The sequence below is a fragment of the Trachypithecus francoisi genome, unplaced genomic scaffold (genome assembly GCF_009764315.1).
Source record: "Trachypithecus francoisi isolate TF-2019V2 unplaced genomic scaffold, Tfra_2.0 Lachesis_group12, whole genome shotgun sequence".
NCBI lineage: Eukaryota > Metazoa > Chordata > Mammalia > Primates > Cercopithecidae > Trachypithecus > Trachypithecus francoisi.
Window position 1 is genome coordinate 118,290,942 of NW_022681457.1, and position 14,527 is coordinate 118,305,468.

General features: G+C 51.5%; 1 protein-coding gene across 3 annotated transcripts in view; it reads left to right on the forward strand.

Moving 5' to 3' along the window:
• The window catches only part of ACOT7 (acyl-CoA thioesterase 7), a 136,031-nt gene that overhangs the window by 70,442 nt on the left and 51,062 nt on the right, over window positions 1–14,527 (forward strand). For all 3 annotated transcript variants that reach the window (XM_033228600.1, XM_033228599.1, XM_033228601.1), the window contains exon 6: window positions 8,941–9,027. In XM_033228600.1, coding sequence (XP_033084491.1) covers window positions 8,941–9,027 — 87 coding nt within the window. The remainder of the gene's footprint in view (window positions 1–8,940; window positions 9,028–14,527) is intronic.

Genomic DNA, 14,527 nt, shown 5'->3' on the forward strand with positions numbered 1-14,527 from the left:
GGTCTCGATCTCCCGACCTTGTGATCTACCCGCCTCGGCCTCCTAAAGTGCTGGGATTACAGGTGTGAGCCACCGCGCCCAGCCAAGATATCTTTTAAAAATAAAATGTAAATAGACAGTGAGTTTATTAACACAGCAATACACCAGACAGGCCTGGAGGCACGTGCTGGGGCAGACAGTGCCCAGGCTGTGCTTTTGGGAGGGCAGCCCAGCAGTCAGGTCAGACACAGGCCCCAAGGAATGTGATGGGATGGAAGCAAGGGGAGGTGTCTTAGGAAAGGCACCAACACAGCGCCCAGGCCCAGAAGATATGTCCACATTCAAATCCCTAGAGCCTGTGAATGGGACCTTATATGGAAAATGGGTCTTTGCAGATATGGTTAAATTAAGGATCTTGAGATGAGATCATCTGGGTTACACAGGTGGGCCCCAGATCCAGTGATCAGTGCCCTTGTAAGAGACAAGAAGAGGCTATGTCCTGCCTAACACAAAGGGGTCATGGAGGAAAGGGTTGGGTGGAACATGGGGGCTGCCTGGACCTACCTTTTCATGAGTGGTTTCTGGAGAGAGCTTGGGGTGGGTGCCAGACCCTAGGGGGAGTGGGTAGCGCTGCTGGGCTCACTGGCTTTGAGAAGCCCAGCCTTTAACTGACCCTCAGGGACACTAAAATTACTCGAGGTTTTCAATCAGTTTAAATTCCTTTACTTGTGGGATTCTCTTCTGTTCGCCGGCCTCCGATTGACTGTAAATCTACACACGATATTTTTCAGAATGTGTTGTTCACTATCACAATGGGCCTCCTAAATCTCAAGATTTCCTGATTTGTATGTGCTTTTATTTTTACTTTTTTGTTTTATAAAAATGCATCTTCCTCAGATGATTGGATTAGAGATGGTTTTTAAATGTTTCATAGGAAGTCCCGTGTCCATTCTTTCTTGAGCATTTCTGAATCCATCTTTGACTCCAGTTTCCTAGTAGAGCTGGCACTTCTGTGGCAGGGCTTCCCGGTGCCCTCGGGAGCCCAGGGATGGGCTCATCTGAGACCAGCCTGGTCTCCTGTATGGTGGCTTAGCCTGAGTTGGGTTTGACTGGGGTGTCCGGGTCAATGGGGAGCAGCAGCTCGGGGAGAAGAGTGTGCGGATGTGCTTGGCACTTGGCACTGGGGTCTGTCTGTTTTTTTTTTTTTGTTTTTTTTTTTGAGACAGAGTCTCACTCTGTCGCCCAGGCTGGAGTGCAGTGGCCGGATCTCAGCTCACTGCAAGCTCTGCCTCCCGGGCTTACGCCATTCTCCTGCCTCAGCCTCCCGAGTAGCTGGGACTACAGGTGCCCGCCACCTCGCCCGGCTAGTTTTTTGTATTTTTTTTTTAGTAGAGATGGGGTTTCACTGTGTTAGCCAGGATGGTCTTGATCTCCTGACCTCATGATCCACCCTTCTCGGCCTCCCAAAGTGCTGGGATTACAGGCTTGAGCCACCGCCCCCGGCCGGCACTGGGGTCTTTCTAACAGGTGTGACACATGCTGTCCCATCCTGTGGAAGGACCCTCCCTCTCTGCCCTGGAGAGGCCGTCTTGGCCTTTGACTTGCCTCCTCCCAGCCCCTGTCCATCCCACATCCCAGACCTCATCCCAGAGCCAGAGTGCAGACTGTTACCTAGCAACCTCCACAGGGGCGGCCTCCTCTTTCAGGTGTCTCAGAGTCTGAGAGTTCCTTAAAAACCCTTTGTCTAATATATACACCTATAATTTGTCCATATACATTTTTTTTTTTTTTTTTTTTTGAGACAGAGTCTCACTCTGTTGACCAGGCTGGAGTACAATGGTGCGATCTCGGCTCACTGCAACCTCCACCTCCCGGGTTCAAGCGATTCTGGTGCCTCAGCCTCCGGAGTAGCTGGGATTACGAGCATGTGCCACCACACCCAGCTAATTTTTGTATTTTTTGTAGAGAAAGGGTTTTGCCATCATGGCCAAGCTGGTCTCGAACTCCTGGCCTCAGGCGATCCGCCTGCCTCAGCCTCCCAGAGTGTTGGGATTACAGGCGTGAGCCACCATGCCCGTCCAGAAGTCAGACCTTTCTCAACACTGCTTTTTCTCACCGGATAAAGATAAAACCCACACAGGATCTCCTGGGCAGACACCTGTGTAAACTAGCCTGGCGTGCATACCCACCCTCTGCCCCCAAGGCCTTCTGGTCAGGGCCAAGACCTCATCTGTTCCCTGCCCAGGACAGCTGGCACTCAGAAAGGGTAGCTCATTCCGACCTAACAAGCCCCAGGCTGTTGAACACGCCAGCCCACTGGGCCACGAAATGACTGGGACTCATTTCAGGTGAAGACAGGTCCTTTCTAGGTCTGGCCTTAGACAAGTAATATTTCTCAGCAGCCAAAAAAGCTGGTGGGATGAAGGGTGGTCCTGACCCAGAAGTTGATACCTGGGGTCTCATAAGTGTCCAATGTCACTTCTTTTCTTTTCTTTCTCTTCTCTTCTCTTCTCTTCTCTTCTGAGACAGAGTTTTGCTCTTGTTGCCCAGGTTGGAGTGGAATGGCACAGTCTCAGCTCACTGCAAACTTCACCTCCCTGGTTCAAGTGATTCTCCTGCCTCAGCCTCCCAAGTAGCTGAGATTACAGGTACCTGCCACCACGCCTGGCTAATTTTTGTATTTTTAGGCGAGAGGGGTTTCGCCATGTTGGCCAGGCTGGTCTCCAACTCCTGACCTCAGGTGATCCACCCCCCTCAGCCTCCCAGAGTGCTGGGGTGACAGGCCTGAGTCACTGCGCCCAGTCCCAGTGTCATTTCCAAGCCTTTGATGTGCCTGTGGGTCATGGTTGCTAAATTGTGTCACCACAAATCATATGTTGAGGTCCTGACCCTGAGTGCCTCAGAATGTCACTGAATGTAAAGAAAGGGTCTTTAAAGAAGTAATTAAGTTAAAATAAGGTCATTAGGGTAGGCTGGTGTCTTTACAAGAAGAGGAGGTTAGGACAGACTCACACAGAGGAACTACCCTGTGAGGACATGGGGGAAGGCGGCATCTACAAGCCCAGCAGAGAGGCCTCAGGAAGAGCCAGCCTGCTGATACCTTGACCTAGGACTTGCAGCCTCCAGGGCTGAGATGAACTTCTGCTGTTTAAGGCCCCAGCGTTTGATGGGCACTCTGTTATAGCAGCGCCAGCACGAGGTACTCCACACACAGAATTTCAGACTGGCTCCCCTGCCTTCTTTCCTGGTCACCGTTAGCTGCCATGTGAGTTTCCTCATTCCTGCCCTGGACTTGCCCTCATGCCAGGGTGTGTGGGAGAAGTAGCCTGTCATGGAGTCAGAAGCAGAGTAGAGGAACCCCTCCCAAGAAGCCACATTCTGGGGACCTCCCCACCCAGCCCACCCTCCTGAATATGTGTCAAGAGGTCCTTGCATCTGGGCCCCTCCGGGAGCTGGCGTGCAGGGGCACCATCTCAAAGCCAGCCAACAGACTCCTCCAAGCGCCCAGGCTTCTGGGAAGGAGCCCCTAGGGGCCCCGACGTCCCTGCGTCTCAGCCAGTTCCCACCACCTGTGGCTTGGCCCAAGGGAGGGGATGCCTGTTCTCCCACCTGCCGCTTCAGCGTGGACCTGCCAGGATCTAGGGGTGTCCAGAATCAGCCTGCAATTGCCGAGGGCACCTTGGGCCTCAGGGGAATTTAGCACACCCTGAAACCCATGATACCATGAGGAGCGGGGCTCTGAGAAGAGGCCAGAAATTGGCAGCATGAAAAGACTGGAAAAGCCTATTGTTTATTGACTTGGGAACAGAAGGAGACTGAAATCAAAAGCCCATTAAGACTCAGCCTTGGCCGGGTGCAGTGGCTCACGCCTGTAACCCCAGCACTTTGGGAGGCCAAGGTGGGCGCATCACGAGGTCAGGAGATTAAGACCGAGGTGAAAACCCGTCTCTACTAAAAATACGAATAATTAACCGGGCACGATGGTGAGTGCCTGTAGTCCCAGCTACTCAGGAGGCTGAGGCAGGAGAATGGCATGAACCCGGGAGGCGGAGCTTGCAGTGAGCTGAGATTGCGCCACTGCACTCCAGCTTGGGCAACAGAGCGAGACTCCGTCTCAAAAAAAAAAAAAAAAAAAAGACTCAGCCTTGTGTCGGAAATCAGATTAAAGTGTGGTTTACCCACCAACGTGTGTCTTGAGAGAGTGAGAAAGGCAGTGGAGTGGGATGGAAAAGTAACAAAATATACCAGGTTTGAGCATGACACTTGGAAAGAATGTTGGGTGTGGTTCCTGTCACATGGAACTGACTAGAGACAGACAGATCAGATGCCTACTAAGTTTACGAGGAAACTGAATTTGCCTGGACTGGAAAAAAGCTTTTGACTGTTCAAACTTTAAAGTAACCTCCCCAAACCTAGATGAGCAGGAGGTAGGCCGTGGGCCCTATTTCCCAGTGCCTGCTTGAATGAGGCCATGGTGGATAATGAACAGGGAAGAACCTTCCAGGAGGCTGAACCAAGGACCATGTAGTTCCTCCCCAAGAGTGGAATCAGGGTCTAACCAAAGACCCTTCTCCATGGCCATAGCTCAGACCCTAGCGGAAGTCATCTCTGCTTGGGCCGGGGGCTCCTGGGTAGCTCCTGTGTTCTTTTCTTTGCTGAATGAGTGTGCTCTTCTGCTGCTGTATAAAGGGTGCAGGTGCAGGTAACTCATCTTCTTAGTTCATTGGCTGCAGGAACATGAAAAATTGCATCTAAACACGATGGAGAAGACTGCATACATGTGACCAGCCACTGCGCTCTGAGGTGAGCTCAGAGGCTGGATCCGGTTTCAGGGGGTTGTCCTTAAGGGTGAGGTGCTCTACGTGTGCAAAGAATACAACAGGGATCTGGTGACTGGAGGGGTAGAACCAAACAGATGACCAAGCCTGTCTCCACACACAGCAGGGCCGCGTTGCCCTGCGTCCTCTGCAGCGGGTGTGACAACACCACTCGTGTAGAATGTGAGCAGAGTGAAATGCTGCTTCCAGGCCTGACTCATGGAAACCTCAGGTGTGTGAGCCTCCCCCCACTCTGTCCCCTTCCAAGGTAACCTTCAAAGCTACCCATTAAGGGTAATGGAGCTACCGGACCACAGGGGCCTGAATCCCCACATCTTCACCGTTTGGATGAAATCTACCCCACGGCCGGGCGCGGTGGCTCAAGCCTGTAATCCCAGCACTTTGGGAGGCCGAGACGGGCGGATCACGAGGTCAGGAGATCGAGACCATCCTGGCTAACACGGTGAAACCCCGTCTCTACTAAAAATACAAAAACTAGCCGGGCGAGGTGGCGGGCGCCTGTAGTCCCAGCTACTCGGGAGGCTGAGGCAGGAGAATGGCGTAAACCCGGGAGGCGGAGCTTGCAGTTGCAGTGAGCTGAGATCCGGCCACTGCACTCCAGTCCGGGCGACAGAGCGAGACTCCGTCTCAAAAAAAAAAAAAGAAAAGAAATCTACCCCACTAGGAAAGCCTGATTTGGACTTTACCTAAGCAAGAAATCAGCCTCACTGTGTGACCCACTAGGGTTTTAGGGTTTATCTGCTGCAGCAGTGACTATGGTCTTGACTGACACAGTGCCTCATCTGTGAACCTGCAGTTTCAAAATGATATGAGGAGCCAGAACCAGGTGCCCAGGACAGCAGTGGGCGAGGTTTACATAGCTATAAACACAAAACTGTCCTTTTCGGATCCCGTCCTGTGTGACAGGCTGTTTACAGGCCTTCGTGTATGTTAGGTGTTTACGTCATCTTCACAACCTGATAGTTTCACTTTCACCATCTCTGGTTCCAGCTGAGGAAATTGAGGCACAGGGAGGTTAAGTTCCTACGAAGGCAGCAGAACTGGGATTGAAACCCAGGCAGTCCGACTCCAGAACCTCCCTTTGTCCCCTATCCTCTCTTGCTTCCCCCATGCCCTCAGCCCCCAAACTACTGCTTACGGGAGCAGGACTATGGGCCTGGCCAGAGGGCCAGAGACATCGAGTAGAAGGAGCTTCAGACCCAGGGCTGAGCCCCGGGCCTGGCCATGTTCACCAGCCCTTGCACCCTTGTGGATGGCTCAGGGCGGATCTTCCTAGGGCTTGACCAGGGCACTTCCTGACCCCAGAAGGGTGGATCCCAACCCAGAAGCCAGGGGCTAGGTGACCTGCCAAGACCCCATCTGCACTGGAAGGGCTGTACCAGGCTTAGAAGTGAACACTGTTTTCAGCCCAAGGGCCAGGGATGAGGCAGCCGTTCGAACTTGTCCGAGACAGGGCTAATTTTGTCATAAACCCTAAAAATGGACAGCCATATGGCCACATAGTCCCTCCACGGTCAAAGCTGGACAGCTGACAGCTATCAATCCGAAGAGCTCACGATCATTCCATTTTCTCGTTAGAGAAAACAATAAGGATAACTGGCTTTTAAAAAATTATATATGGGCTAGGCGCAGTGGCTCACGACTGTAATCCTAACACTTTGGGAGGCTGAGGTGGGCGGATCACTTGAGGTCAGGAGTTCGAGACCAGCCTGGCCAACATGGTGAAACCCTGTCTCTACTAAAAATACAAAAACTAGCTGGGCATGGTGGCGGGTGCCTGTAATCCCAGCTACTCGGAGGCTGAGGCAGGAGAATGGCGTAAACCCGGGAGGCGGAGCTTGCAGTTGCAGTGAGCTGAGATCTGGCCACTGCACTCCAGTCCGGGCGACAGAGCGAGACTCCGTCTCAAAAAAAAAAAAGAAAAGAAATCTACCCCACTAGGAAAGCCTGATTTGGACTTTACCTAAGCAAGAAATCAGCCTCACTGTGTGACCCACTAGGGTTTTAGGGTTTATCTGCTGCAGCAGTGACTATGGTCTTGACTGACACAGTGCCTCATCTGTGAACCTGCAGTTTCAAAATGATATGAGGAGCCAGAACCAGGTGCCCAGGACAGCAGTGGGCGAGGTTTACATAGCTATAAACACAAAACTGTCCTTTTCGGATCCCGTCCTGTGTGACAGGCTGTTTACAGGCCTTCGTGTATGTTAGGTGTTTACGTCATCTTCACAACCTGATAGTTTCACTTTCACCATCTCTGGTTCCAGCTGAGGAAATTGAGGCACAGGGAGGTTAAGTTCCTACGAAGGCAGCAGAACTGGGATTGAAACCCAGGCAGTCCGACTCCAGAACCTCCCTTTGTCCCCTATCCTCTCTTGCTTCCCCCATGCCCTCAGCCCCCAAACTACTGCTTACGGGAGCAGGACTATGGGCCTGGCCAGAGGGCCAGAGACATCGAGTAGAAGGAGCTTCAGACCCAGGCTGAGCCCCGGGCCTGGCCATGTTCACCAGCCCTTGCACCCTTGTGGATGGCTCAGGGCGGATCTTCCTAGGGCTTGACCAGGGCACTTCCTGACCCCAGAAGGGTGGATCCCAACCCAGAAGCCAGGGGCTAGGTGACCTGCCAAGACCCCATCTGCACTGGAAGGGCTGTACCAGGCTTAGAAGTGAACACTGTTTTCAGCCCAAGGGCCAGGGATGAGGCAGCCGTTCGAACTTGTCCGAGACAGGGCTAATTTTGTCATAAACCCTAAAAATGGACAGCCATATGGCCACATAGTCCCTCCACGGTCAAAGCTGGACACCTGACAGCTATCAATCCGAAGAGCTCACGATCATTCCATTTTCTCGTTAGAGAAAACAATAAGGATAACTGGCTTTTTAAAAAATTATATATTGGGCTAGGCGCAGTGGCTCACGACTGTAATCCTAACACTTTGGGAGGCTGAGGTGGGCGGATCACTTGAGGTCAGGAGTTCGAGACCAGCCTGGCCAACATGGTGAAACCCTGTCTCTACTAAAAATACAAAAACTAGCTGGGCATGGTGGCGGGTGCCTGTAATCCCAGCTACTCGGGAGGCTGAGGCATGAGAATTGTTTGGACCCAGGAGACGGAGGCTTCAGTGAGCTGAGATTGCGCCACTGCACTTCAGCCTAGTCGATAGAGCGAGGCTTTGTCTCAAGAAAAAAGAAAGGTCTGTCTTCTAGAGACTGGACGTTATATTTCATCTGCTTTTTTTCATAAGTGCAGCTTCTTTTTTTTTTTTTTTTTTTTTGAGACAGAGTCTGGCTCTGTTGCCCAGGCTGGAGTGCAGTGGCCGGATCTCAGCTCACTGCAAGCTCCGCCTCCCGGGTTTACACCATTCTCTTGCCTCAGCCTCCTGGGTAGCTGGGACTACAGGCGCCCGCCACCTCGCCCGGCTAGTTTTTTGTATTTTTTTAGTAGCGATGGGGTTTCACCGTGTTAGCCAGGATGGTCTCGATCTCCTGACCTAGTGATCCACCCGTCTCGGCCTCCCAAAGTGCTGGGATTACAGGCGTGAGCCACCGCACCCGGCCAAGTGCAGCTTCTTAAAGATATTTCAGGAGCAGTGCAGTGTTGGGTGACTGAAGCTCCTCCAAGGTGTTTGGGGCTCCCGCAAGACTGAGATGATAGAGTAGTGAATGGGGTTGGGGGCTGGCCGGAGGGAAGAGCTTGTACCCTGGGGAGCTGTATGTTCTCAGGCTGGTGGAGTAAATTACAGAAACAGTGTGGCACTTCTTGTAGGAAATGCAAGTCAGATGGTTAACTAGAGCCCGGTAGAGGGTCACACGGAGCCCTGGGACTCACAGCTTTGAGGTGTTTCGTGGCTACCCCTGGGCAGGGCCTTGCAGGGTGCTGATGGCCCCAGAGAGTCTCGTCATGGCCCACTAACAGAATGGGTCATGAATACTTGAAAACCTCTCCTTCACCAACTGTAGCCTGTTTGGAGACCATGGTTTTCCTTAAGAGAAATCATAGCTGAACTGCCTTTGGACGCCTTCGCTGACTATGCAGACCTCAGGGTGGTTTCGGCATTGTCAGACCATTCAGCTGTGGGAATCAGTGTACCCCATAACTAATCTCTTTCCTTTGCAATTCCAGAGCCGAACACTGTCAGCTACAGCCAGTCCAGCTTGATCCACCTGGTGGGGCCTTCAGACTGCACCCTGCACGGCTTCGTGCACGGAGGTAAGAAGGAAGTGCCCTGGTCACTCCGTTCCTGTCCCTTGGCTCGTTGTTGCTCCTCTGGGAGCCATGCTGCTGTCTGATACAGTTGAGGCTCTTGTGTTTGGTGAAGTATAAATTTAAATTTTCAAGAAGTTGCACAATAGGCCAGGCGCAGTGGCACATGGCTGGAATCCCAGCACTTTGGGAGATGGAGGCAGGAGGATTGCCTGAGCTTAGGAGTTCAAGACCAGCCTGGGCAACATAGGGAGACCCCCATCTCTACAAAAAAATAAATAATAAGCCAGGTGGTGGCCTGCACCTATGATCCCAGCTACTGGGAGGCTGAGGTGGGAGGATCGCTTGAGCCCAGCAGGTCGAAGTTGCAGTGAGCCGTGATCGTGCCACCACACTTCAGCCTGGGCAACAGAACGAGACCCTATCCCAAAAAAAAAGATTGAATGATAAATCACAGAAATATGCTGGCGGGCGGGGCACAGTAGCTCACGCCTGTAATCCCAGCACTTTGGGAGATGGAGGTGGATGGATCACCTGAGGTCAGGAGTTCGAGGCCAGCGTGGCCAACATGGCAAAAACCCGTCTCTACTAGAAATACAAAAATTAGCCAGGCATCGTGGTGTGTGCCTGTAGTCCCAGCTATTCAGGAGGCTGAGGCAGGAGAATCACCTGAACCTGGGAGGCGGAGGTTGCAGTGAGCCAAGATCACACCACTGCACTCCACCCTGAGCGACAGAGTGAGACGCCATCTCAACAAAAAAAAAAAAAAAAGAAAGAAAGATGCTGGCGCCTGTTTTTCAAATTGGTGATAACAGTTGAATGGATGACTGCGTCCCTGGAGAGGGTCACATGCAGCCCTGGAATCTTCTGGTTGTGAGATGTTTAATGCCTGCTGAGGGTCATGTCAGGGCCTTGCCAGGGCACTGATGTCCCCAGAGACTAGCATTGTGACTCACTGGCAGTGACTCGTTAATAATGTATTTCCTCTAATGTTTGCATTTATTTTTTCCCAGTAAGTGCAGATCTCTTCTCAAGCAACACAGGCCTTAACGTTCCTCGCTCAGCTTCCCAGAGTTTGGGAAACATAGCTGGAACACAAGAGGATTTAGCTCTAGGTTCACAGACGGACACTTTTTACTTTAATAATGTGTAGTTATTTTTCATGATTTAAAGAAAATGTAGATGGCATATCAAACCCATAATTTCATGGCTACTGTAATTTTGAAGAAGACCAAAGTAAACTTTTAAAAACAAGTTGGTTGAAGAAAAGCATCAAGGATATAAGATCATAGTGAAGTGGTATCAGTGAGAGCAGAAGTTGTGAAGGTGCTGTGTGGTTAATGAAGGTTGGGCGCAGCTGTTCTGGTTGTACTGCGCTATTCATCTGTCCCGAGGCATAACAGGCACTTTTGCACAATGCTGTCATTTCTTTTTTTTTTTGGAGACAGAGTCTTGCTCTGTCGCCCAGGCTGGAGTGCAGTGGTGCAATCTCGGCTCACTGCAAGCTCCGCCTCCTGGGTTCACGCCATTCTCCTGCCTCAGCCTCCCGGGTAGCCGGGACTACAGGTGGCCACCACCATGCCTGGCTAATTTTTTGTATTTTTGGTAGAGACAGGGTTTCACCGTGTTAGCCAGGATGGTCTTGATCTCCTGACTTTGTGATCCACCCACCTCAGCCTCCCAAAGTGCTGGGATTACAGGCAGGAGCCACCGCGCCCAGCCAATGCTGTCATTTCTAATTGCCTGGAACACCAAGTTCCCCTTTCTTCTCCACTCAGAAAACTCCTATTTATCCTTCAAAACCCAGCTCAAATGGCACCACTCTGTGCTGGCTTACATTGATATTTCTACCAGGGACACCTCAGGAGCAGGGACTGGATCGTATTATTTGTGTTGGCTCCAGCACCCACAGAGAGTCAAAGGGGTACCTTGCAGATACTTATTCCATGAATGAGAGGCACCAATCGCTTTCAGGTTTGGGGCAGTAGGTTCTGGGCCTATGAGATGCAGCCTCGCTCTGTTGCCCAGGCTAGAGTTCAGTGACATGATCTGATCTTGTCTCACTTTATCCTGCGCCTCCCGGGTTCAAGAGATTCTCCCGCCTCAGCTTCCCGAGTAGCTGGGATTACAGGCATATGCCACCACACTCGGCTAATTTTTGCATTTTAAGCAGAGGCGGGGTTTTACTATGTTGGCCAGGCTGGTCTCAAACTACTGACCTCAAGTGATCCAGCCACCTCAGCCTCCCAAAGTGCTGGGATCACAGGCGTGAGCCACCGCGCCCAGCCCTGATGCCAGATACGCTTCCAAAGTTTGTTTCTTGTTTAAACTAATCCCCTTTTGTGTTTCTTTTTCCTATTTCATGATTGTTTTCCTCTTTCCACTCAGCAGTGGCTGCACTGCTCTTCAATCTGATTAACCATGGTCTTACCAAGGGAAACACTGCTGTAGAACAAGCACTTCCAGGCCTGTGAGCATTGTGACCATCTGAGGATCTCGCTGCCCCGACAACAGCTGTCGCCTCAGAGGCATTTCCTGTTTCCCCTCCTTATTGCCCCCATGTCTCTGTCCTCCCTCGAATTCCAGGGTGGGCAGCAGCTCCCTCTTCTGAGCCTGGCCGCCCCAAGTCCAGACTTCTGCCACTTCCGAGTATTGTGTTGGAGCCTCACACAGCTCCATTCTGCCTGGAATTTGTGAAACTCTGTGCCACAAGTTTTGTTTATTTTGTCGACACGTTAGACATTCTTCACTAAATGGGGCATTTCCATCGTCACTGTCTACTTGGTGAAAAGTCCATACCCTTAAGCCCAGTCTTTCTTGATGTTCTGAAAGGCCTCAGTGAGATGCCAGGAGTGGGAGAAATCACTGGAAAAGCCCCTTGGAAGTCTGCAGCATGTTATGTTCATTCACGGTATCTAAGCTGCTTCATTGATACAGGCACATGTTAAGATGTATGTTAAGAAGTGTTTACAAGCCGGGTGTGGTGGCTCCCGCCTGTAATCCCAGCACATTGAGAGGCCGAGGTGAGTGCATCAGAGGTCAGGAGATGGGGACCATCCTGGCTAACACAGTGAAACTCCTTCTCTACTAAAAATACAAAAAGTTAGCCGGGCGTGGTGGCGGGCGCCTGTAGTCCCAGCTACTCAGAAGGCTGAGGCAGGAGAATGGCATGAACCCAGGAGGTGGAGGTTGCAGTGAGCCGAGTTTGCGCCACTGCACTCCAGCCTGGGCGACAGAGCGAGACTCCATCTCAAAAAAAAAAAAATGTTTACAATGGCTTTACAACACTTAATGCCTATTTTAGTAGGGATTTTGTCCCCACAATTTGTAAAAATCTGTCTAATAATTTTACCAAGCTTAACCTTCTCTCATAGGGCCTGGTAACTCACCAGGAGCGAATGAATGAAATAAACACCGTGTTGAAAACACGAACTGTGAGTTTATTGATTTTCCTGTAGAGTACTGTTGGCAAGAATGGCATCTAAAATCATTTGAATCAAAATCTTCACTAAACTGTAACTCAGTAGATGCCAGTTGCTGAAGAAAATGTTGAAATGGATGCCAATTTGGCCTTTATTCTGTAATTTTAGACTGTGCATGTGTCTTTGAACAGCTGCGCCAGAGTCCCGTTTTCTGTGATTTCTACACACTGGCTAGCCTTGGTCTTGAGGACTTTACACACAGGTCTGGGTGGTGATAAACTCGTGAAGGGTGTCTTGGAAAGGGAGGAGCTGTTCTGGCTGGAATCACAGGTAGAATGAAGTGTTCCCACCAGACACTAGCTCATTGCTGCTTTCCTGGTTGCACGGACAGAACCTCGTGTCTTTAGGTAGGGGAACAGAAAAGATCTGGGGAGTGAGCCCAAGGGTGTGGAGGGTCGTCATCTCATGTGGGAGGAGGGTTGGTGGGGTCTCTGCCATTCTGGGTTGAAGGGCTCGTGGAGGGTGTGGAGCACGGTCATCGTCCCATGCAGGAGGAGGGTTGGTGGTGTATGTGCAGTTTTGGGCTGAAGGGCATGTGAAGAGGGCAAGTCTGGCTTTTGGTTTCTGTCTTCCCTGAGTCCTGAGTGAGTCACTCCACGGTCCCCCACCCTCCTCCGTAGAGTGCTTGGGGTCAGCCCAGAAAAGACCAGTTTCCTCCCTGTTCTCCCCTCCCCTCCGCCGACATTTGGTTGTACAGACTGAAGGGGTGACCCAGCAGATAATCTGTGGGGATTCAGACCTTGGGAGAAGGAAGTTCTTGGGGGTCAGCCAGTAGCCCTGTTCCAGGCAGACCGTAGAGGAGTCTCGAGCATGCATTCTTCACTTCTCAACTTTTGGAGACCTTGGCCTTTTCCTCGGTACTTTATTGTTTATTTTTAAATTAATTATTTTAAAGTTCAGTATTATGTGGAAGCGATCTGGAGGGCTTGTGGGTCTCTCTTCCTCCCATTGCTCCTGCAGCGGTAGCTGCTGTTTCTGGTTCAGGACTCTGCTTCCCAAGCATGAGGTTCTGTTGCTGTCTCTTGAAGCGTTAAGTTTCAGATGCGTGAGCCCCATCTCTGCTCATCAGGCGGGGTACTGCGATTACTTTCCCTAAAACTGTGTTACTGCAGTAGCCAACGGTGGCTTTGTGCCCTTCAGCCGCTCTGTACGATGCTCTCGGTACAGTCTGCCTGCCACAGAACTGTTCCCTGCCACGTTCCCTGGAGGGCTCCGCCTTCAGTCCTCCTCCTCCACGTTGCTCATTCCATGCCTGCTCTCAACTGCTCTCCTGGGACGGCCTTTGCCACTCGCCTGGGTTGGATGCCAGGATTCGTGGATCTTCAATTTTCCTCTTTACTGGTTTTGGTGGAACATGTCCTCCAGTGACTTCCCAAGAAAGACAATATATTAACTGGAATAAAGGCTCTGCTGCCGAATAAAGGCTCAGCTGCCATCCAAACAACTTGGCTTCAACAAGAGAGAGGACTTTTTCTTTTTTTTAACCTAACAATGCAGCTGTGAGCGATCCAGAGCCAATAGGCAGCCCCGCGGTGCTGGGGACCCAGGCTTCTGCCACCCTGTGGCTCCGCCAGCCCTGGGGTACCCTCTTGGTGAGACACATGTTACCTGTCTCTTTATCAGCAGCCAGCCCCAAAGGGGTGGAGGGCGTGTTGGAAACTGCACCCTCCCCCTTGGCCACAGTGTCCTCATGGGACCACATCTGTGGGTGGGTGAGTGCCGCTGGTCGGCTGCGTCTGTTAGACATTGGAGTGACTAGTGACGGAAGGGACAGTCTCTGTCATGGGGCCTAGAGGGTCATCTTCCCAAGCTTTGCATGTCTGAAACGACTTCTGGCTGAGCAGGGTGTTCTAGGGGAAGCGTTCCTTACAGGGCTTGGAAGGCTTTGTTCCATGTCTTCTGGCTTCTGAGGTTTCTGCTAGGAAATCCAGGGACTGTAGATTTTCCCTCCACTTTCTGGCCACAACCTCTACCTGTCTGCTGTCCTGATCTTCCCTGCCCATTCCAGCCTTCAGCCCTTGGCC